Source organism: Toxotes jaculatrix, chromosome 18, assembly GCF_017976425.1.
Source record: "Toxotes jaculatrix isolate fToxJac2 chromosome 18, fToxJac2.pri, whole genome shotgun sequence".
Taxonomy (NCBI): Eukaryota; Metazoa; Chordata; class Actinopteri; family Toxotidae; genus Toxotes; species Toxotes jaculatrix.
The window spans coordinates 10,274,309-10,297,293 of NC_054411.1; the positions used below are offsets into that span (position 1 = coordinate 10,274,309).

General features: G+C 41.8%; 2 protein-coding genes across 5 annotated transcripts in view; both read left to right on the top strand.

The window, feature by feature from the left end:
- The window catches only part of LOC121198474 (adenylate cyclase type 9-like), a 31,840-nt gene extending 27,135 nt beyond the window's left edge, over positions 1–4,705 (top strand). For all 3 annotated transcript variants that reach the window (XM_041062655.1, XM_041062654.1, XM_041062656.1), the window contains one exon: positions 61–4,705. In XM_041062655.1, the coding sequence (XP_040918589.1) occupies positions 61–1,411 (1,351 nt within the window). In that variant the 3' untranslated portion in view covers positions 1,412–4,705. The remainder of the gene's footprint in view (positions 1–60) is intronic.
- Positions 4,706–5,608: 903 nt separating this feature from the next.
- crebbpb (CREB binding protein b) overlaps positions 5,609–22,985 on the top strand; it is a 28,938-nt gene continuing 11,561 nt past the window's right edge. For both annotated transcript variants that reach the window (XM_041062652.1, XM_041062653.1), the window contains exons 1-10: positions 5,609–6,461; positions 13,433–14,061; positions 17,698–17,865; positions 19,133–19,385; positions 20,689–20,802; positions 21,591–21,836; positions 21,961–22,060; positions 22,218–22,355; positions 22,467–22,584; positions 22,737–22,911. In XM_041062652.1, the coding sequence (XP_040918586.1) occupies positions 6,377–6,461; positions 13,433–14,061; positions 17,698–17,865; positions 19,133–19,385; positions 20,689–20,802; positions 21,591–21,836; positions 21,961–22,060; positions 22,218–22,355; positions 22,467–22,584; positions 22,737–22,911 (2,026 nt within the window). In that variant the 5' untranslated portion in view covers positions 5,609–6,376. The remainder of the gene's footprint in view (positions 6,462–13,432; positions 14,062–17,697; positions 17,866–19,132; positions 19,386–20,688; positions 20,803–21,590; positions 21,837–21,960; positions 22,061–22,217; positions 22,356–22,466; positions 22,585–22,736; positions 22,912–22,985) is intronic.

Below are 22,985 nucleotides of genomic sequence, written 5' to 3' on the forward strand. Positions count from 1 at the left end.
GATTTTCTTTCCCCTTTCTTTCTCCCTTTCTATGCCTGTCTCTTTCTCTCTCTCCACCAGGTCTGACAGACAGAATAACAGCAGTAACAGCTCCATTGTCATGTCTGACAGCCCAGTAGTCCCTGACCCACAGTCCTACCCACAGGACCTGCTGGGCCCTGAGGCCTGCGTGGCCTTTTTCCTGCTCCTTCTCCTGGTGTGGTTCCTTAACCGTGAATTTGAGGTCAGTTACCGCCTGCATTACCATGGCAATGTGGAAGCAGATCAACACCGCATCAAGATCCAGAACATGAGGGACCAGGCTGACTGGCTGCTTCGCAATATCATCCCCATCCATGTAGCTGAGCAGCTAAAGGTCACCCAGAGCTACTCCAAGAACCATGACAATGTGGGTGTTATATTTGCCAGTATTGTTAACTTCAGTGAGTTTTATGAGGAAAGCTACGAGGGAGGCAAGGAATGCTACCGTGTCCTCAATGAGCTAATTGGCGACTTTGATGAGCTGTTACGGAAGCCTGCCTTCACAAATATTGAAAAGATCAAGACCATCGGTGCCACATACATGGCAGCAGCTGGTCTCAATGCGCAGCAGTGCGCAGATGCGGCACATCCTCATGCCCACCTCCGTGCTCTTTTTGAATTTGCCCTAGAAATGATGCACGTGGTGGACGACTTCAACAAAAACATGCTTGGCTTTGGCTTTAAGCTTCGCATTGGGTTCAATCACGGCCCTCTGACAGCAGGGGTGATTGGCACCACTAAGCTTCTTTACGACATCTGGGGTGACACAGTGAACATCGCCAGTCGCATGGATACAACAGGTGTAGAGTGTCGTGTCCAGGTCAGCGAGGAGAGCTACTGTGTGCTCAGTGGCATGGATTATGAGTTTGATTACCGTGGCACAGTTAATGTCAAAGGAAAAGGTCAGATGAAGACCTTCCTTTACCCTAAAAGCAGTGACAGTGGCCCTGTGCCTCAATACCAACTCTCAGTTTCACCAGAGATCCGGGCACAAGTAGATGGCAGCATTGGGCGCTCACCCACTGATGAAATTGCCAGCATGGTGCCTGCAACCAGCATGACTACAAGCAGTACCAGTACAATGGTACCCAGTGCCAGCGCTGGTTCCTCTACTACCACAGGGCTTAGTCATGGGAAAGAGGTGGGAAGCCGTGAAAGATGCCCCTCCGCAGAGATTTCTCATGCCAGACGATCTATGTCTCACAGTGGCCTGACATCTATACCTGTTACCAATTTAGAAGGACCTTCTCCTTCTGCAAATAACAAACATCTCATTATCGCGTCTTCAGTCCAGCAAAATGCACCCCAGAATTCAACAAAGTCCCTGAAAGACATCAAGACAGACAAATATGAGGATGACAGTAATATTGGAGAGTTAACCAGACTTTAAGAATTTGCTACAGTAAATTGTCTACCCTTTAAGCTCTTGTTCCTGCCATTTGGCATTTGTAGAATTGCTGTACATTTGGTCCCATCAAAACACCCACAGGCTTCTTCTCTGCATCAGCCAGGCAGCAGGTTGTTGTTAGTGTATATCTGATCGGCTGATATTATCAGTGAAGGGTGCTGGGTGGACCACAAAAAGAGTGTCAGGCAGGAACAGAGGGAAAATGGGGAGATGTGATGGCTGACTCTGAATCTTCTATTGCCTGTTACAGATCCCATCGTCTCCCATTAACTTACTTGATTATCTTTACTCCTTTAATCTTGATTATTTCTTTCATATGTCTTTTAAGTGCCTTTAGAATAGAATAATGTGTAGACTAAGCCTTTTTGAGTAAGGGAAGAATAACATAAAGGGAAAACTGTAAATTAGCAAACTTTTTAGAAAAAAATGATTTGCTTTTGTTACAATTTTACTTTGTAAACTATGTTTTGCTATGATATTTTGCCTTTTATTCACGAAGAGCTCAGAAAGCTGACTTTACACATGGAAAGTGCTACGATGTGAGGAGAATCACAATGTGTGCTGAGTGAAGGGAAATAAGAGATCACTCCAAGATATGTATTAGTAAAATCTGCTCTGAAATGCAGCAGATCCTGTTTCCATGTTCTTCATGGAAACCAGAAAACTCATCATGAAAGGCACAGCAGAGACTAATCCAATACAGGCAAAGGACAGATGAAGCCAAGCTGTGTGTCGTGTGAGAGTATTTGCATACATACAGTGTGCAAGTGTGTGTTTATGTGGGTTAGGGTTAGGGTATGTGTCTGCGTAGTAAGATCATTTAGGGTTTAATGAGGAGAGGTGCCTATGAGTTACTCGGCTGACTTGGTGAAACTGCAGGATGACAAACACTTTAGGAACGCAGTCGAAAAAAAAATCTTGTTTGCTGATGTGGCAGCTTTTTCTCTGGCCTCAGTTAAGATCTTTGTAGTGCCTCAGTATCGAGGCATGATGGTCTCAGCTAAATTAATCAGCATGCTTGCAACAACAGCACCATAGATGAGGCTAACTGCTACTAGTGTTTGTGCCCTCCCCCATGATCCAGGCTCTGGTGGGAAGTCAGGTTGTGTTTAGTGTTGATGAGTATTTCAGTGGGTCCCACCAGGCACTGCTGTACCTGTAGAGTGTCTTTAGCCTTGACTTTAGATAGAGAAAACAATAGCCTAGGTTTGCTATAAGGATTACACTGTGTGTTAGTTGATAGTGCTTTTAAGATATGGATAATCAAAGTGGAATGTCACAAATCAAAATTAAATGTGTTTTATTGTATTTATTGTTACACAAAACTTGAAACTGTTCATGTGAAGCAGCCCTCTCTAATTTCTCCTATCTGAAAGACATTACTGGATACAAACAGCTGGATGCATTAGCTGCTTCAGTCTCGCAGTGGCATGAAACTTAGTGTAATAGCACTGTAAAAGCAAAGGCAGTCCAAATGTATTTCATATGTGATGCCCTAGGTGTTTTTACTCTTTTTTACTTAAACAATTTCATGTTGTTATGTTAGATTATTAAGGAAATCAAACTGATGAAACTATACATCTCTTGCTGTTACATTTTCTTTGTCACTGTTTCTTAGCAGAAGGGATTGTGTGCTCAGAGGCAAAAAAAGAATTACCATGAAATCCACTTCAGTGTCTTATTTTTGACAGTTAAATATCCTGAACAGCAGATCAACAAACTCATTTTTTAAAATGACCATTTCATAATCATTACTTTTAACATAATAACATGGATGTTGCAGAACAACAAGGAACCATTTTTTTCTTCTTTTATCATGCTGCATTCAACATTACCCTAATGGTTAAATAATTTGTTTTCTTTGTCGTCTATGTGTGAAATTAGGGTAGCTTGTGCCTTTTAAATTTCAACTTGATTTCTCTTATCTTTTTTTTTCCACTGTCCCCTCTACGTTTGTTTCATTTCTTAGGACACTTAATATTTCTCAAAGGGTTATGCTGTGGGAATGTTTACTTTTGCGCTTAAAGGTCACAAAATTTGAGCAGTGCCTTTTCTCAATACATATAATTAAATATAAATGTATCAAACATATTCGACATTAGTTGGTGTTCTTGCAGTTTTTGGATTTTTTTTGTGTTTGGCCCTCCATGTTGTATTGTACTTATTGCTCATATGGAGTTGTGGTTGCTTTAAATGCAGTAATAAGAGCTAAACATCACTGGTTTATTAGGGAAAATTAGCTTCTTTTCGCTTATGAGCACACAACTCTTGCACCAGCCCAAAATATGTTTGTTTTACTACAATAAAGGGATGCTTAGAATAATTATTGTTGTTATTATCCAAGGTTAAGTGCTTAATAGAGGTCATGATAGTTGAGTGTCAGGTGAAACGCATAAGCTACATTTCTTTTTTTTCTTGGTTATTTTGATAAGCTCTTTTGAATAATGTGTTTTTTATAAACTAACTTAGTGTTGTTTTCGACACACAGGAACATTAAGATAAGGGTGTCAACTCGTAGATTTGATTGCGACTTTTTTTTTCTTTCTTTCACTGTAAAAATGAGCTAATCTGTTGATATTGAGATGTAAGTGACATTCTGATCCATCCAGGAGGATGACACACAGGGGTTAATGTTGATGCCAAAGAGTGTCATTACCATCTCATGAATTTTCTTTGTATATTATGTGTTATCTTATTATTAATTTGCAGGCTGTGTTGTGCACATTCAAGAAAGGTCATTTATATACTCACTGTTAAAACACATTTGCACAAGGCTCTCACTTTTTATGTACAGTATGCCTTTATATTGTATAGTATCTGAGCATTTTCTATTATTTATATAAGTGCATGTTCTAGAGTAAAAAGTCTAAAGAACTGGGTAATTTTAACAATGTTGGAATAATATTTGTGTTCTGTTTGCCTGCATGTGTGTAACAATGTACGAGTGTTTGTAAAATTGTGTGGCTGTGTGTGTTTTGGAAAGGATGCTCTAATCTCAACAGGAATGTGACTTAGACATTTTATTGTCATCCTAAAAAGTATGAGATGCTTAGACAGTAAAGCTTCGATCAATACAGATTTCCTTTTTTTTTTTTAACATTCAAACTGGCCAAATAAAATGAACGAGGCCCTACGAGATGTCTGCAGGTAGGCAGTATCTTAGTAGCCTGCTACAGGCAAGTTGCAATGATTTGTTGCTTTCTCTGGAAATGTTTTTGTATATATCACGCTAATAGGTATGCAAGTGAAGGTTAAAATTGAATAAAGGCAGTTGCTGGGAAATGTTGTCCAGTTGAATTTATAGCCTGTACACTACATCTAGTTGTGTGGTTGTGTGTTTACTAGTGGTAGACCGTAACTAAGTGCATGTTCCCAAGTATGGGTCTTAAGTGGCCAAGGACATTCTTCCTTCCTTCCTGTTTTTTTGTTTGTTTGTTTTATACTGTATATATTTTCTACTATATTACTCCATTACCTAAGATTTTACATATAAAACATTGGATCACTTTATACAAGATGAAACACTGATGTGGATTTAACGACACAACATAATATAAATGAGTTTAAATGAGCTCCACCCCAAACCAGCTACAACATTAAATGCAAGTACAGTTATGCTGCATAATGAGTGTTTTTACTTTAAATCAAATTTCCTTCCATCAAAAATAATTTGTTTCAATTTTCCAACAAATGGAGCTACAGAGCCAGGCAGGATGTATATGGCTTAATATAACCATTAGTATTCATACATCTGCACAGACTATACATTAAAATATGTCTGAATGCAACATTTTACAATGTATTAGAAAGGGGATGATAATGCATAATGTGTAGTTTTGGAACTAAAATATGCTCAGAGAAATTATGCAGTGCGGCCCTGCAGCACTGAATGTAATGCGTTTAAGTTTGAAACAGGTAGAGGACATGTAAAAAAAAAAAATTATATATATATATATGTATATATATATATATATAATTTTTTTTTTTTTTTTTTTTTTTTTTTTTTTTTGGGTTATTCCACCCCTTGAGGCAACTTCACGTACGTACATGACGCACGGTGGGACACACAGGTTTACGTCAGGGCGTCATTGCACGACACCTCCCCCTCCTCCCCCCTCAGTCTAGCTGGGAAGAAAAAAAACTTTTTTTTTTTTGTATCGGAGGAATCAACAGCCGCCATCTTGACGCGGCTCAGAATCGGGATTTCGGGGGGAGCATTAATTTTAAAAACCGTTCGGAGCTTCCCAGACCGGGCTCAAACGGCTTTTTTCGTGCAGAAAATCGAAGCGTTAGTCGTTCCGATGAGAATTAATGCAAACATGTGAGGATTACATGGGTTTTTATCGTCTCGAAAGCCCACTGTATATTTGATTTCCCTTTTAGAGAGCGCCGCTTCTCGCCGTATCTCCGTCCCGAGACGCTGAATTTACCGGGAGACAGCGACGAGAAAAATAATCCACCTCATAGAAAATATTTTTCGAATTTTGCTCTTTTTATTTAAGTCCAAAATAGATTTTATGGCTGCTCGTTTCGACTGCGAAAAAAATGATTCTGTACAGACGTGAAACCGGCGATCTGCGGAGAAAGGGATTTTCTTACGCTTTGTGTAATATTTTATGATTGATTTTTATTTATTTTTCTCGAACTGAAATAATTTTTGGACGTAATTATTGAGGATAATTATGTGGGTGTTGGGTGTTGGATTATCATGGGGTGATCTTCGGCGGCGAAGCGTGGCGCTGTTGCCTTTCTTTTGAAACCTTTTTCTCCAGGCAGCATTTCGCCAGTCTGCCAGTCAAGGGAAAAAAAAAAAACAGTTAAATTGCTCTTTTACGCGCAGCGATAAGAAAAGTTACCAGGTTACTACGAGCCAGAGGCCGACAACTTGGACTGATCCTGCTGTTATTTTCCTGCATCATCATCCATTCATAATATTTGCCAACCAGGATGGCTGACAATCTTCTGGACGTCGGACCCCCCACTGCAAAGCGACCCAAGCTTAATTCACCTCTCTCGGGATCAGACGGCCCAGGTAAGGACAGGACACGGTTTTACATCTGTGGCTTACTCACAAAGAGGATGTACCAACTTGCAGTAAAATTTCTGTCTTTTTAAACCTGCCTTCTGCACAGCTTTTGCTGCTTTAAGAGGATGAATGCATCGACCGTAAGGAAAAGAGCTGTGGTAGGGTAAGCTCATCGGCCACTTCAGTGGGGCTGTGCAAACACCACAGGAAAACTGTACGTTAAGTTCCTGTAAGATTGTTTGATTAGTCCCACAGGTGACTTAAAATACGAACAGAAACTGCTGTCTTTAAAAAAAAAATTTAACAAGTGCAGACTCACTGCCTCTTAATCATACGAGAGTTGCAATTGCTCAACGGGGAGAGTTTGCTCACAACTTGTCTGTTTGCAGGGTTAAAAGTAAAGTAAAAAAAAAAGGTAATGCTTACTCATTATAATATAACAGAAACGGCTGAATAAAAGGTTGACAGTATACCTGGACAGGTCTTACAGTGTTGGGTTCCTTTTTTTTCCCCTTGTCACCCTTTTGGGTCCTGGCCTTTTTTTCTTGAGTAAACTGAAGACACCTGCACATTTTTAAAGGTGGAATTATAGAAATTTTGTGATCCCCTTAGAGAAGCTTATCATTGCAGAGGGAAATGCTGCCTCTGTATCCTTGGATTTGGATTGGATGTAGTGCCTTGCTCATTGACAGTTAAGCAGTGCAGAGTCTTGACAGCTCAAGCGCTTGAACCTATGTTTTCTGGCTGAAAGATTATCTTTCTCACCACTAAGTCCGGTTCAGTCCTTCTTTCATTCAGCAAATGGTTCATGTTGAAATCATCAGAGAGACTAGAGCGAAAGATTTGTCCCAACATCCAGCTGTTCTGCTGCCAATTTATTGGCTAGTAAATTTACATAATATAGCTTCAGAGCTGAGGAGAAACTGCTGCCATGATAAGGCTGACTAATAGGAACTAGCCCTAGGGTCTGCCTCTTCACCAGTCCAACCTGCAGAGCAACTTTGTTACATTACATGGACGAGTTAGACTGTTTAACAGGAAAGTGACCGACAAGCATACATATTTTATTTTTAGCAGCAAACAGCTCACCACCGTTTCAATAAATCTGTGAGGTACATATGTGTTCAGCAGACTTAGGTGTCTCGGTGCTGCTCAAACTCTGATTTGAGTATGTGGTTAGTGGTTGCCGCAGAGGTATGTGCATTTGCGAGAAGTGTTGGGATGGGTTGACTTTTATTAATAATTAATTTATAGATCCCCAGTCCAAGAGAAATGTTTTAGTTGTTATCAACTATTATAACTCTACAGAAAGACTCCAGCCTCCTGGGCATGAAATGGGTGCATTTGGGGACCTGAGCTCTAATATGAGATCAGAGTTGATAACTGAATGTTTTTACCTTACAAAAAAGGCATAGTGAGCTTTCAAAGATGTCTCTCTCTAGTTTGACAGACAGCAAGACTTTGAAGCCTCTATTCATCTGATTGAAAGTCACAATTAATTTTATGTAAATAATTATACTTTGATAAACTTGACACCAGGGCTACTCAGTTGCCATTACTCTAAAACTACCTGGCAACTTCAAACTTGATATATCATGATCATATCGTGTCACATGTATGAACCCATTTTTCATGGACTTGCAAACTTCTAAGACTGCCTGAAAAGTTGACTCTGCAGTCACATGGGGTCTACATGAGGAGGAAGCTTTAATGTGTCTCTCAGAGGAAAGCAGGGAAAGGTGTTGAGTGGCCGTGTCTCAGCATTAGCTGTCAGCATGTGATGGCGAAATGACTGGACGGTGTCCTGAAAGTAGGGCTGCAACAAACCATCATTTTCATTGTTTATGAATCTGTTGATTTTTTTTTTGTCCATTTTAAGCATTTTATTCATAAAATTTCAGAAAATATAAAACCAAATGTCCATTACATTTTCCCCAAGCTTTGGGTGAGCAGTCAAATATCTGAAGTTATTCAGTTTACAATGATATATGAGAAGCAAAACAAAAAAAAAACATATAATCTCAGTGAAGTCAGTTTTGGGATTGCACCACTGCACCACCTCTTAACTCTCGTATTAGAGAAAGTACATGAAGACTGGAACATTTTTTCTTAATTTAAATTGTCGTGGAGATTGGAAACATCTGTCTGCCATTTGGAAACAGCTGAGAAGTTTCTTTGTTTGGTATGTCTTGTTTTCTGCGGGTGGCTGCATTATCTATCCGTCCAACAGAACTCGGTCTTCGGCCAAGGTAGTGCATCCTTTCAGAGGGGTGACAGGACCTTTCGCTGGGCAATAAAGCAGCCCGACACCGGGCCTCCTCCCCCACTGCTGCCAGAAGCCCTTTCTGTCTCAGTTGACACGCTCACTCACACAAACGCATGTATTCAGTATGACATTGCACAGTGTGTCTTTTGGACCTGCTCTCTTTGAAGTCCTGGATGCGGCTCAGGGTCTTAAGTACACTGAGAAGATTTTAAGTGCCAGGCTGCAGATGGGAGGATAAGCACAGTTTTTTTTTTCTTGAGTTGAAAAAGCCCTAATTCTGAGAAAATTGGGAGGCAGATGTGTGAAAAACTTTGCAGTCTCATTCCTCTTACTGTGTGTCTTTCTTGTGCACTCGCAAATTTACTTGGTGTCTTTGAATTGGAAATCGGTGTGTAGAATTTTATAATTTTACAAAACAAAGTTAATACAGATGAATTCTTTTCATTGATTTCAGATTGTGCATGGTTATTGGTGTGTACTTTTCCCACGGTCTTGTAGTGTGAAGGCACACTTCATCCAGGTGTGATGCTGATCCTGGTCACTCCTGATGTATTGGAAATACACTCATTGGAATAATGTTTTTGAATTTAGAAACCTTGAAGTCGACTATTTAAAATTTCAAAGAGTAGACTTCCGACCATTGGTTTACCAAGTAAAATATTTCAGCGCAATAAATTTTTTAACTCTTAAATCTCAACATTAAGTATTCAGTGGTGATGAAACTTAAAAATTCAGTTGGTGCTAAGATTCAGCTCATTATGGTAATAATTTGCTTCCACAGATGTGTTGCAAACTAGTATTATTACAGTATAGCAAAGACATCTCCCTTTCTACATCCAACCCAGTGCACACAAAGCTGTCACTCTCAGCCACAGATTAGCTGGTAGTTCTTTGATGTTTATGTTAAGGTGTGTCAGTTTTTTATGGTTCTCTAGTCTTGTGTCAGTATGTGTTTGCCCCTTTGGCCACAGGCAAGTGTCAGGCTTGTTTTCATTTGTATGGCTGAGTGGGCGTGTCAGCGCCAGAGGTGAGAAATGGCCAGCCACTCTCCAATGCTGCTGCACACCCAGCGGGGTCTCCTCCTCCGTCTGGCCCGTGTGTGTGCGCACCAGGCCCTGGGTGAGCATTATTCAGCTACATGAGCATTAGCACATGTTCAGATAGGGTCAACCGTAAAAATGTTGCCTTTCACCAGTATGGGAAAGCATTGGCAGAAGACACTCTGGATCTGCTGGCTAATGTCTCAGCTGAGGTGGAACTGATGTAGAGGATGATAAGGCTGGGTGGCACTGCATGCCAGTCAGCCAACCCAAACAGTTCCTGCCTGTAGATCTACCCTGGTCCTCCCTCTGCTCTTAACCTTCATATCTCATACATCCACAGCATGCTGCTAACCTTTGGAACAAGAGTTTGAGCTTTTTCATTCATTTACGTCTCTGTCTCTAAAATCTGAATAGAAAAACGTTCTCGCCTTAGCCATGCCCAGGTTTTTTCCTTGTCGTTTTCTCTGAATGGTTGTGGTTTTCACAAACACGGTGCAGCAAATGATGGCAGCCCCTGCTTTACAAGTGTAGCACGCTGCTAATTTTGCACATCTTGAAGTAATCACAGCTTTTCTTATAAAGCGCCATACCAAAGGTTTTACAAATGTACTGCCAATCAAATGTGTGGAAAAACCATCCCACTGTTCCTTAGCTTTCAAGAGTGGTATTACGTTGTCATAAATTTCTTCTGCTAATTTTATCACTCCTTAAAAAAAAAGTAAGGTATTCTTTGAAAGTGTTTATTATTCTAAGGTGCCCCATCTGTGCATTGTTTTTTTTAACCTCCCAGAAAATTCAAACAATTTATGATTGTGGTCTTCAAACAATATGTAAGGCAATGTGATATGAAATGGAATTCAGTTTACATCAGGTCTTAGAAAAGCCCTTAATCCACACTCACAAGACAAAACCATGGAAAAAGAGCAAAATATTTTCTTCCTCCTTATTCTTTGGGTTGGCCTGCAACAAGACTTTGCTTTACAGCTATAATCTAGTAAAGTGTGGGAGGACACAGTTCTGTTATAGCACCTAGTCTCAGCCGGTTAACACTCTGCTGAAGATCAAGTATTTTTGCCATGGCTGAATGTATAATGTGGGGCCTACATTTCTGTTGTTAAAGTTATAAAATTTGATTGAGGTCCATAAATGTTATCAACGGCACGGAGTAATTTAAGTATAGCTGTACTGAAAAATTAAAGCAATTGCAGTTTTCTGCTCAGAGTTGTCTGACACAAACACAAATGCACAAAAATATCAATGCTAGTGTTGTGTGATATATAGCAATATGTCTAAGAAGGCATACATTACATTTTTGGAGATTTTTCCCGCTGTCAGCACTACGATCAGCATTTTTAGATATGACCACACTGGAGTGTATTTTAAAAGCACAATTTTCAGTTGTGAAATCGGCTAGTTTAGGGTGGATGAGTTTTGATGCATGTCAGGCAGCGTGAAGACATTCCAAAGAGATGTATTTCAAACTTTCTCATCAAATTGAATTAGCATTTCTGTCAATTTCGTTGCATATGGCAAAACACTGGAAGTAGCCATCATTCAGTCATGCAACCTGGCGACATGCATGACAGAAACACTTATATAAACTAAAATCATTTAAATTTATTGTGCCTTTCACTGAGGCTCTAAATTTTGTTGTTTTCCCCTACCATCTGTGGCCAGGCTTTGTAGTCTTTTTTGTATCTTTTAACTACTTTCTCCATATTTTAGCCTGGTTCCTCATAAATATAAGGTCCCTTTAGCACTGCTATGATTGTTTAGCGATTTTGTTTAGGGACTCACTCTACTGAAAAAGAGAGGGGGCACATCTTACTCTTTCCATCTCTATCCCATCTCTCTCTGTCTGGTAAGGCAGCAACAGCCTGCTGCATAGCCTGTCTTTATCTCCCAGACTGAAGAGTCTAATTGAAGATTTTCATGTGGCTGCTGAAAAGCTCTGGGTGAGTTACAACCAGCAGCAGCAATGTCCTCTTCAGGTGAGAATAGTGTGACTCAAGTGTTGGGATTCTTGGGTTAGTGGATACTTCCGTTGTCACCACTTGGCATATGATTGCTCCTGGGTATGGTCATCATAACCTTGTTGTATAATGAGTGAATTCACATTATACTCCCAGCCTTTTGAAAAGAATCACCATGCTGAAGGCACTTTGTCTCCTTCAGCTAGGTTTTTCGGCTCCAGTGTATCCTCTCCCGCTTAAACATTTGTGTGGTCTTAATCTAAATGCTGAATAGGCCTCAGGCAAGGCACAGGTGCTTTCTCTCAATTATGCACCATCCATGTCTCTTGCTGTACCATGAGACTTGTTGCTTTAACCTTAAGCAGTAACAGCTCTGGCATTTCTTTTAAAACCTGCAGCTGTAATGTTTAAGCTCATATTAATTGCCACCATATTTCATTGAGAAACAAGTTGGATTCCTCTCCAACCTTGCAAACCTAGTAGCCCTAGACACTGAGCTTGGCGTGTGTGGGGGAGTGGCTGTTGTGCTGGTAAAATCTTTATTTGCTGACATACAGAGGCACACGCTCGCACCTGCACGTGAAGGACCGTGGCGTAGACGTGTGATCTGGACTGTAACCTTCATTAATGTTCTATTAATGTTCTGTGTGTGTTGAATGTTCATGTTTACTTTTTCTGCACAGCCACAAGAGTGCCGCCTTCTACATATGATTTCAGATTTAAATGATAAAATGTTGCTAATGCACAACTGCCACAAATGTACTGATATTTGGCATCATATGTATGCTCCAGGAGTGCAGTGTGTTCTGCAGACTGAAGAGTTGAAAAGTTATTTTTATTTTCTTCATCAACAATAAATGCAGTTTTCTTTTTAAACATAGCTGTGCACAAGGTTCCCCATCTTAGCAGTGGAACTTAGTGAAACTAGTAGAAAGAAACCTGTTATTGCATGTGCTGTAGTCTGGCCAATGTAGGATTTTTGAAGCCAATACAAAGATTATATCCCAAGATAAAAGATTTTCTTACAGAACCCATAACATAAATAAACATTTTTGATGAAGGTCCCGTAATTTTTTTTGTTTGACAGTTGCATCAAAGAAATGTGCTCAGCAGAGCATTTACAGTGAAAAATAAACTGGTCACTTCTCTGTGATGGGGATCATGTATGCTGAAATGATTCATCATCAGTGAGCTAATATTGTCCGTTTTATTCACCTGGTTGTTCAGGCTCTAGCATGTACTGCACTGCAAAATGCAAACGTATGCTTACTTATCTCCACCTTTATACGGTGATCAGGCCTGGTTTAGTGTGGAATTAACTGCTGGTTCCATCTTGCTGTTTATTACACTATTGCACAACCAGTTCAGTTTTTTTGGTTGACCAGTGGTTTCATACACCACTAAATTGTTGAAAACAGTATGTTTATTTGGAGGTTCAGTATGCTTTCACCCTAATTATTTTGGGTTGGTTCAAACAGACCTTGATTCATTTGCCTGTACAGTGTGGTTCCTTTGTGGTGTGCAAGTGACAAGAAGCAGCTGAAATAGTTGAATAAACCTAATTCTCTCTTGAGACAAATGACTTTGTTTCTCTTGTCTGTGTGTTTAGCTGTTTGTTGTGTTTAGTTTGTTACTGGTTAAAGGAAATGTGTCAGTGATGATGGCTAATTCTTATTTCCCTTTCTTTTTTTTCAGATCTTGTTTCTCTATTTGACCTGGAAAATGACCTTCCAGATGAGCTCATTCCCAATGGAGACTTGGGAATGGGAATGTCCTCGAACGGCGGCCCAGGTGGAGGGGGTCCTGGTCTCAACTCCATCGTTCCTGATGCAGCTGCCAAACACAAGCAGCTGTCTGAGCTCCTGCGACCTGGAAGTTCCTCCATCTTGGGAGGTGGCCTCAACTCTGCCAGCCCCCAACAGGGAGGCATGGTCGGAAGCCAGCTAGGCACTGTGCTTGGTAAAAGTCCACTGGGGCAGGGCTCCCCCAATCACCAATCTCCCCAGGCCCAGAAAGGAGGTGCTGCAGCTGGACAAGGCAACGGAAGCACAGGCATGGGCTTCAACCAGGCCATGTTGAACAGTGGGCAGGGTCACGGGGTCATGGGCCAGACAGGACAGGTGATGAACGGGGCTCTGGGACCAGCAGGCCGGGGGAGACCTGGGCCTGGCATGCAGTACCAGGGCCAAGGTATGCAGGGGGCACAAGTGGGTGCTGGACCTGGTGTAGGAGGCAGTGTACTGGCAGAGACACTCACCCAAGGAGGGCCACAGTTGGGTGCACACAACGCGTTGAATGCTCAGCAAGCTGGAAACATGAATAAGGTGAGGTTGTAAACCCAAATTAATTAGTGCCACAAGTGACCAGTTGTTTGCATTCCAAGTACAAGAAGGGCACAGAGCATGAAAGATCATAATTTTTAGGACAAACAATATAAATTACTGTACATCAGAAGACAGCACAGTCATTTCAGTTACAGTTTTGCAGCCTTGATTCCACAATGTGAAAGGCTGTTGTCATCAAGCAGTGTACCTTATGAACAGTATTTCAGAGTTTCTTTTCCTTTTTTTTTTCCCAGATAAGTATATGCAATGTATTATTTTTATCGCCTCGCTCTATTGCTGGCTTGTCATCAGTTATCTCCCTCTCGCCATGTATTGATCTGTTGTTCTTCCTGGGTCTGCTAGAGGAAGCAGACAATCAGTTGAGGGGCTTGAATCTGCAGTCAAGTGTATCAGTCTCTGTGGGTCTAACTTGGCCCAACAGAGAGTTTCATAGCAGATCAATGCTGACGTGTTTATTACCGCATTCCCATGCCTCACTAATCTGAGAATGAGTGCAAACAATATAAATGCAGCAAGAGCTGCAGTTGCGTCATGGTGATACTACACAGTGAAACAATGTAATTTTTGTGTATGAAGAATAATTTCCGTGATGTACTGCTGGTTGTATTTCGACTTTATTTTCACTTTGAAGTGCTTAATGTGAGAAAATGTTTCCCCCGTTGTCTGAGAGTCTCTGGGCTTTGTGGTTTGACAGGAAACCAAGGTTAAACCAGCTCACTAGCTCTCGCTAAGATTATTTCAACAGACATCGCCACATGAAACAAGTCCCTCCTTTCCTATGCAGACACATGAACCTTGATGCCTCACTATATTTTCTTACATTGTGGTACAAAATACAATGGCTTTTATCTATAGGTGAGTTATTTCATATTTCGTCCAATATTGAAACAAATGCCCTTACCCTGGGACGTCAGAACGGTGTTTGAAAGGAGGAGATGGGAGAAGATGATGCAGATTTGAACCTGGTTTGAAATGTAGCAGGCTTCACTCTAACCACATTATGAGTAATAATGAACATTTATATTAACCACATGGGAAGGTGATCACTGAAATGTCCATTTTTTGAGTAGTATATCTGTCTCATACATGAATCAGTTCCGCTCAGTACAGTACTTAGATAAACATCAGTTAAAGTTAAGTTAAAAACAGAAGTTTCAGAGGAATGCTCATATATGGCAGGTAAACTGCTAAAATTGCTTGAGCTGTTGCTGGCCTGCAGGTGATGGCCTTCTTATCACTAGTAGTGTCATTAATTTGTTCTTGTTCCATGTTTTGTCTCTGCCCATATCAGTCAAGTATTAGGGATGTCCTTGGGATGGAAAGTTTTTAATCTGTAGCCCGAGGAAGAATCATGGCTTCACAGTTGAGATTACTTTGAATGGGAAAAATCAGGTGGACATTTTAATTGTTAAAGGTTTCATTGTAATTTTTTTAGAGTAGAAAAAATATTATAAAGTATTAGAATAAATATTAGATTTGATAGTGGCTAACCTCTCTAACTGCAGTTATAATAACTGCCATGTCTGTAACAGATGAGCTTTTTTTTTTCTTCTTTACCTCATATTCATCATACTATGGAGTCAGCACAAATGAGAACGAGGAGAGTAAAAGTACAACATTACACCAGATGACTTTCAATGACTCAAGCCTTGTGCAGTCTTCCTTGGAAGCTGGACCCAATGAGCTTTTGTCTGTGTCCACTTCTGAAAAGTGTAACCACACTTGCAAATGCTTTCGGCTCTCCATTGCCCTGATTCACCAGGATTTGAACATGCTGAAAGTGGTGACATAGTCACATTAGTTTTGCTCTCCCTCCTTCTCTTTGCACTCTTCCTCTCTTACCCAGTTGCACTCTTAGGTACCAAAATTTGGCAGCGTTTGATTCGATGTGAATCGTTACTTTGTAGTACTGACACAATTTTGTTGGTACCCTTTTAAGTACTGGGTTTGGTAGACAGCCGTAGTCCTGGCATTCATGTGGAGGTTACTTTGAGACATATCATCTACCTAAACGCTGTTGCAGACCAAATACACCGCGTACATGGTATTCTCTGATGGTAGTGGTCTCTGTCCTCTTAATGTGCCCTGCCACGCTGTATAAAATTGTTTTTGAATGGTTTGAGGAACGTGAATAACAGTTTAAGTTGTTGACTTGGCCTCCAGATTCCCCAGATCTCATTCCGTTCCATTCGAGCATCTGTGGGATGTGCTGGAAAAAAATGAAAGTCTGATTCATGGAGGGCCTACCTCATAGCTTAAAGAATATGAAGCTAACGTCTTTGTGCCTGATACAACAGGACACCTTCAGGGGTCTTGAGGAGTCCGTGCCTCAGTGGGTCAAAGTTGTTTTTGTGGCTTCGAGGGGGGCCTACACAGTATTAGGCAAGTGGTTTTAATGTTGTGGCTGATTGGTGTAAGTCAGTAGTGACATTGAATAATCATGAGTTCATCACTAGATAGTACTGTTATTCTGGATTTTTTGGAATCTCCCTGTTTTCTCTTTATTTTCTTTTCCCTATTAAAGTCTTTATTTGCTTGTACTCCCTCTTTTCCCTCCCTCCCTTTTCTTCTCTCTCTCTCTCTCTCTCTCTCTCTCTTGGCCTTTGGCCTTTGATAATTGAGCTCTGAATCATGTTTAGAGGAGCTGGTTTGTGTGTTGTTTTTCAGCTGGTGGGGGGAGGGGGCAGGTGAGGAGAAAACATAAGAGAGGAAGGGATGTGCTGGAGGCTTCCTTTGCATCAGTGCTGTCCTCATGTCTGGTGACACCCTGTCCGTAAAAAAAAATCATCAAGATCATCAATTGGGCGAACCCTTGTGTGAGAGTAGGATGAGGCTGTGTCAATGGGAGGGAGGCAGCAGGCAAGCATCTGTGTGTTTCTGTGCAGCAGAGGGGGAGGGGCAGGCAGCAGTGCAGTGCTCTGCTCAGCTGTTGAGCAAGCTGGTCTTTCTCTCTGCCGTGTCTCCTCCCGGTTCTTTCTCTCTCTCTCCGCTGGGCTGGGCTTGCTCTGTGTGCCCTAACACTGCTGGCAATGAGGAACCTCCGTGAAGCGAAGCAGGCTGCTACTTTGGCCACTGTGGAGAAAGGCAGGCAAAGGTAGCAGACAGATGCAGGCTGAGGACTGTTGGAGATGGCAATAAATTACTTTTGGAGGACCTAACTGGAAAGTTAACTATTCCCTTTCTGAGGTGAACAATAAAATAAAAAAAGATGCATTTCCCCTGATTTTTATAGCACTTTGTTAATTTGTTTTACTTGTAGCAGTCAGTTCAGGTTCAAGGGATGTTGGAGGGTTAGGCTCCTAGGGGCCCCAATTTTAAGCTTTATAAGTTGTTGACAGAGATCCCTCAGTTTTTGGCAAATTGCAAACTTGAGGCACCAGATCGGGCTGATGAAGTAAAGATAGACAAAAACATTTGGGGAATAAAGCCTGCTGTTGTGTGACATGGTTAATTTCCTCTCACAGCTTCAGCTGTTTGTGCATTTTCAAAGTTAAAACCTGCTGCATAAGCTTTGATACTCAGACTCTCAGTGCAGGGGGAAAAGGATTGATCTGCTGTGATGGTATGCTGTGTGATATACTTCTGACTGCCTTCTGTCCTGTCTGCTCACTGTAGATGGGGATGTCCGGAGCTCCATTTGGCCAGCAGTATGGTCAGGCTGGAGTGCAGCAGATGGGGGCAGCGGGGGTCAACGCCCAACAACTCCAGAACAAGACGGCCCTTTCAAATAACCTGCCCCAATTCCCTGCTGAGTTAAAGGGAGCTGGGAGTGTGCCAAACATGGTGAGTGTCCCTCATGTCTTAAAAAATTGTGGATTTTTGATTTAGGTTTGTCTGGGGAAAACATGTTCTCTACATTATCTGTTTTCACATTATCAGTGTGTTGCAACTGGCAGTGAAGGGAAGATAAAATATAAATCAAAAACATAAATGTGGGCTGGGGCATTTGTTCTGTTAATATACTGCTTCTATACAAAATATAGTCACAGTGTGCATATTCTTTTTTTTTTTTTTTGTTCAACAAAATCTGTGCAGGTTTTCTTGGAAATTTAAACTTGGTTCATGCCTCATCTGTTGCTTCATATACCATAAAATGTGCAGAGATGAGGACACAGTCTACAGCCGTTGAAATATGCACGCTAGCTTTGCCTTTGGCCTTGCACCTTCATTAGGAGAGTTGCCAGAGAAGTCTTAAAGAAGAAACATGGACAACTTTCAATAAAGGACCCTTTGTTTTCTTTGTACAGAGTTAAGTGTTGGAAATAAAGCGTGGCAAGTACTTTTTAAATATAGTAGTAGGTTACATGTGAATTTGGCTTTTAGTGCAGTTTGTTTCATTAATGTGGATTGCGTTGTCCACGTAAATGTAGCCAGTGGCTTCTCTACCCAGCTGATGAACCAAGTAACAAAACAAACCTAACTAAACAAATACTCTAAGTAATGTTTGGCGATGTTTAGTTGACAAGTTCACTGCCTACCTAACCCCTCACACAGCCCACACACATTGTCTGCAGATAGCTTGTCTGGTAAGTTATTGCTGCAGCCATCTTTGAAAAGCAACACCAAAAATGAAAACTGGAGTCTTATAGTGTTGGAACATTTACACTTACTGTTGAGTAGAGTGAAATTCTGTCAAGGCACAAAGTAAACAGATCCCAGTGCTATGCAAATCTGTTTGAGGAACAGGAAATGGACTTATTTGAGACAGGAATAGTCAGTTCCTCATTTTTTGAGAAAGTTAATAAATTGGTTTAATAGAATTCCTTGTTTACTGGCTTGCTGTCATTCTTAGTGGTTTCCTTCACATTTTCTTTAAATTTGTTGACTTTTTTTTAACCCCCAGTCTTGGCTCCTCTTTCTTTTTTGGTGCCGTATTTTCTTCAGTTGAATTTCTCCCTTTGCTCTTCCAGCATCTCTAACCCCCTGCTCTCCATCAAGTTGTTCTCTGATTTATTGTATTTATTGGTTTCTTTTCGTGTTTTATCTTTAAACCTAAAAGTCATGAGGAAAGCGTGTTCTTTGCCTAACCTGTGTGTGCACTCTTTTGCAGTCTCAGATGCAGCAGCAGGTAGCGTCGGTGGGCATGGTCCCTGCGGCCGGAGGAGTGTCGGCAGGCCCTACGGCCGACCCTGAGAAGCGCAAACTCATTCAGCAGCAGCTGGTCCTGCTGCTCCATGCACATAAGTGCCAGCGGCGGGAGCAGGCCAATGGGGAGATGAGGGCCTGCACTCTGCCCCACTGCCGCACCATGAAGAACGTGCTCAACCACATGACCCACTGCCAGGCTGGCAAGTCCTGCCAGGGTGAGTGATCCCTTTTCAGAGCACTGGGTCAAATCTAGCTTGGACCTAAATGTCTGGTTGGCTAACTCCTGTTTGAGAGTGTGTACCTTTAAGCGCAAGGTGTTAAATGTACTGGGTTTACTAATGTGCTATCTGAAGATTGCCATTTATCTGAGTAATGTTACACTGTGACTGTGATGTTACACGTTACAAGCTCTTATCTATTAAGAATGTGATCAATGGGATTAGTTAGAATTTCCAAACAGGTGGGATAACTGCACCATGAATGTTGGGAGCAACTGTAATCAGAGCCTGTGGCACAGTGCCAGTTACTTTACATACCACAGGAACTACACAGTAAAAAGTGTTGATGAGGTGTTGTAGGTTTGAGGCTACCCAGACTGCAATAAGCAACTGCTGCCTTCAGCCCCACGCCAAAATTGTCCTTAGCTAAATTGTTTATTGATCTGTATGTGGCTGCAACTGAGTTGTCATGAAATTTGCATCCCTATACAACACTGAACAAGAAGCTTGGTTGTTGACCAACAAGACCGACAGCCTCTTGGAGCTGTTATGATTAAATAACATTGGGAAAAAAACATGTTGTGTTGTTTTGAACAATGTAAAGCAGTAAGCTCTTGTTCGCTCTTCTCTTTTATTGCTTAAATTGAGCCACTCTGCCCCCTCGACTCTCTAAGCCCCAAATGCCCAAGTGACTGACAGCATTGGCAAACATAAATTGAATCTCTTTTAAAACGGTTGTGATGGTGTACTTCATTTTGTCATCCAGTGGACAGCAGCTTCCCCCTGACAGCTGTGCGTATGAAGGAGGTCGTCCAAGGTTTATGAACTTTGAATTGATATTTATTTAAACATTTAAGTAAATCCTAGAATGTGTTTATGGTTTTACAGTGTGTAGATTAATTGCTTTTACATTTACACGTTGTACTCCAGAAGTTGAGGCTTTTTTTTTTGACTGTGCTGCATTGTAACTTGACATGGTGCTCGGTTTTATCGCATTATGTAGCCATTTTATAGCCCAGATCTTTCTCCACTGAGTTGGTGCCGTTGTGTTCACTGTGGTGATGTATAAGTTCTCTGTGTGACTGGACCGCAATAGTAGTAGCAGCAGTATTATGTCATCTAGTGAGTTTTGGCACTTTCCATTGGATATAGTTGTTTACAGCGGTTCCACAAAAGTTTTCAACTATTGTCCACAGTTTTGCACATTTGCCATACACGAGCCAGCCATATACTAGGTTTTGACCTATTCTTATTTCACAGTTCTTATCTTAAACATCTTGTCTCTTTTATTTTTCTCCAGTGGCTCACTGTGCATCATCCAGACAGATCATCTCCCACTGGAAGAACTGTACGCGGCACGACTGTCCCGTCTGCCTGCCTTTGAAGAATGCTAGTGACAAGAGGAACCAGCAGCGTGAGTAACTACATCAGCCCCCCCCCCCCTCCCCATTTTTATATGGATTCATTTATAAATCCATATAAAAATGCATATGGGTTACATATAGAGTTACCACAGAACCGTAATTTATTATTCCTGCTGGCTGTTTAAATATCTTTGTGGTCATATTAATAGAAAGTCTTAAAAACCTGATAAACTGTTCAGCGAGCCAGCTGCCGCTCAGCAGCATGCCTCAAGTCAGTGCGTGTGCAGTATGAAGTGGTGCCACCTGCAGGTTGTGTTTCCGCGCCCCGGCTCTGTGCTGGCTCGCCGACTGTGAGAGCTCGAACAGGGAGAGGATTCCTCTAGAAAGGGCTGGCCTGTAATGTGACACCGGGGGGAGGGGCTCTATGGCTCCTCTGTCAGTGGGGGCAGGGTCTTGGAACTGCATGCGATCTGATTGGTTAAAAGGCTCTATGACAGGTTTAAATCCCCCACAGAGGCAGCGTGCTTCCTGTCAGCAATCAACACAGCAGGGAGCAGCGGCTGGGAGTTTAGATGGGGGCTCAAGAAGACCTTTTTTTTCTTTACACAGAAAACACAGTTGTTATAGCTAGTAATTTTTCATATTAAAGACAGTATGCTTTTTTAAATTCTTATAAGATAGCAGTTAATTGTAATTATTTGGGTTTAATTATTTATGTACACATAGTTTTTTTAGACACCAGAAGCAGCAGCTTCTCATCTGCTATTACAGAATATTCATTACATGCTTAATTTAATTTTCTAAGCCCCTTATTTATTTTCTCATCTTCTCCCTCCAGCCATGCTAAGTTCCCCAGGGACTGGTCTGCAGAACGCCATCAGCACAGTCGGACCTGGCCAGCCTAGCACCACAGCCATCAACAGTGCTGCCACGCACATCGACCCCAGCTCCATGCAGAGGGCCTATGCTGCCCTGGGCCTGCCATACGGGAACCAGCCCCCTGCTCAGGTCCAGGGACAGGGTCCAGCTCAGCAAAACCCCCAGGGGCCTCAGCACCAGCAGCTGCGAAATATGAACCCACTAGGTAAGGAATAGATGGGACTTCAGTGGCATTTTAGAGGATGTGGTAGAAGTGATAACAAATCTATAAATCTGTCGCTAAGCCGTTTTCTTGGAAACCCCTGTAAATGATGATGTGGGTCTAACAGGCACTAATCAGATGAACCAGATGGCAGGAGGCATGGGTGTCCCCTCTTCAGACCAGACTGGCATGCACTCTGACTCCTCTCTACCCTCCGCACTCAACAAGTGAGCATTCTTGTCCTTAATATGTACACAAAACTGCACCTTTGCAGCTTCTGTTTTGAATGTCCCTCCCAAGAAACGTATGCTTCTACAGTCATCCAAATCCTTGTGTAGAGTAATCAGTAATGATTATTCTGAACTTTCTCTCTCTGCCCTGCAGTCAGCTGATGCCAGATGGGTCAGTAGCAGGAGGCATGGGAAACCTGCCCACTGCCACCCCTCTCTCTGCCACGGGGGTAAGGAAGGCCTGGCATGAACACGTCACTCAGGACCTGCGCAACCACCTGGTGCACAAACTGTAAGTACAACAAAACCAATATTTTATAAATATCCCGGTTCTGTCATATGCAGAAACTTGGTGCATCAGGTTGTTGAGGTTGTGTGTTTTTTTTTTTGTTTGTTTCTACAGAGTACAAGCCATATTCCCCACCCCAGACCCTGCAGCACTGAAGGACAGACGAATGGAGAACTTGGTGGCATATGCACGCAAGGTTGAGGGTGATATGTATGAGTCAGCTAACAGCAGGGTAAGTACTTTAATACATACTTCACACCGTTACGAGTAAAGACTTGTTCTTGTCACAGCAGAGAAATTTAACCAGAACCACTTAAGAGACACACTCATTATTCTTTTAAAAATGTCTTGCTTGTCTTTTGTTTCCTCACTTCCTGTCACTAGGATGAATATTACCACTTCCTGGCAGAAAAGATTTACAAGATCCAGAAGGAGCTGGAGGAGAAGAGGCGCTCACGGCTACAGAAGCAGCCTGGTATGGTGGGCACAGCTGGGCCTCAGCAGCCTGGTATGGCTCAGCCGAACGCCATGGGCCCAGGACAGGCTGTCCGGCCTCCCAGTTAGTAGCTTAACTTCTTTCACTCTGGTTTACACTTCTTAGTTGATGCAAGATATGTTGCATATGTTACAACT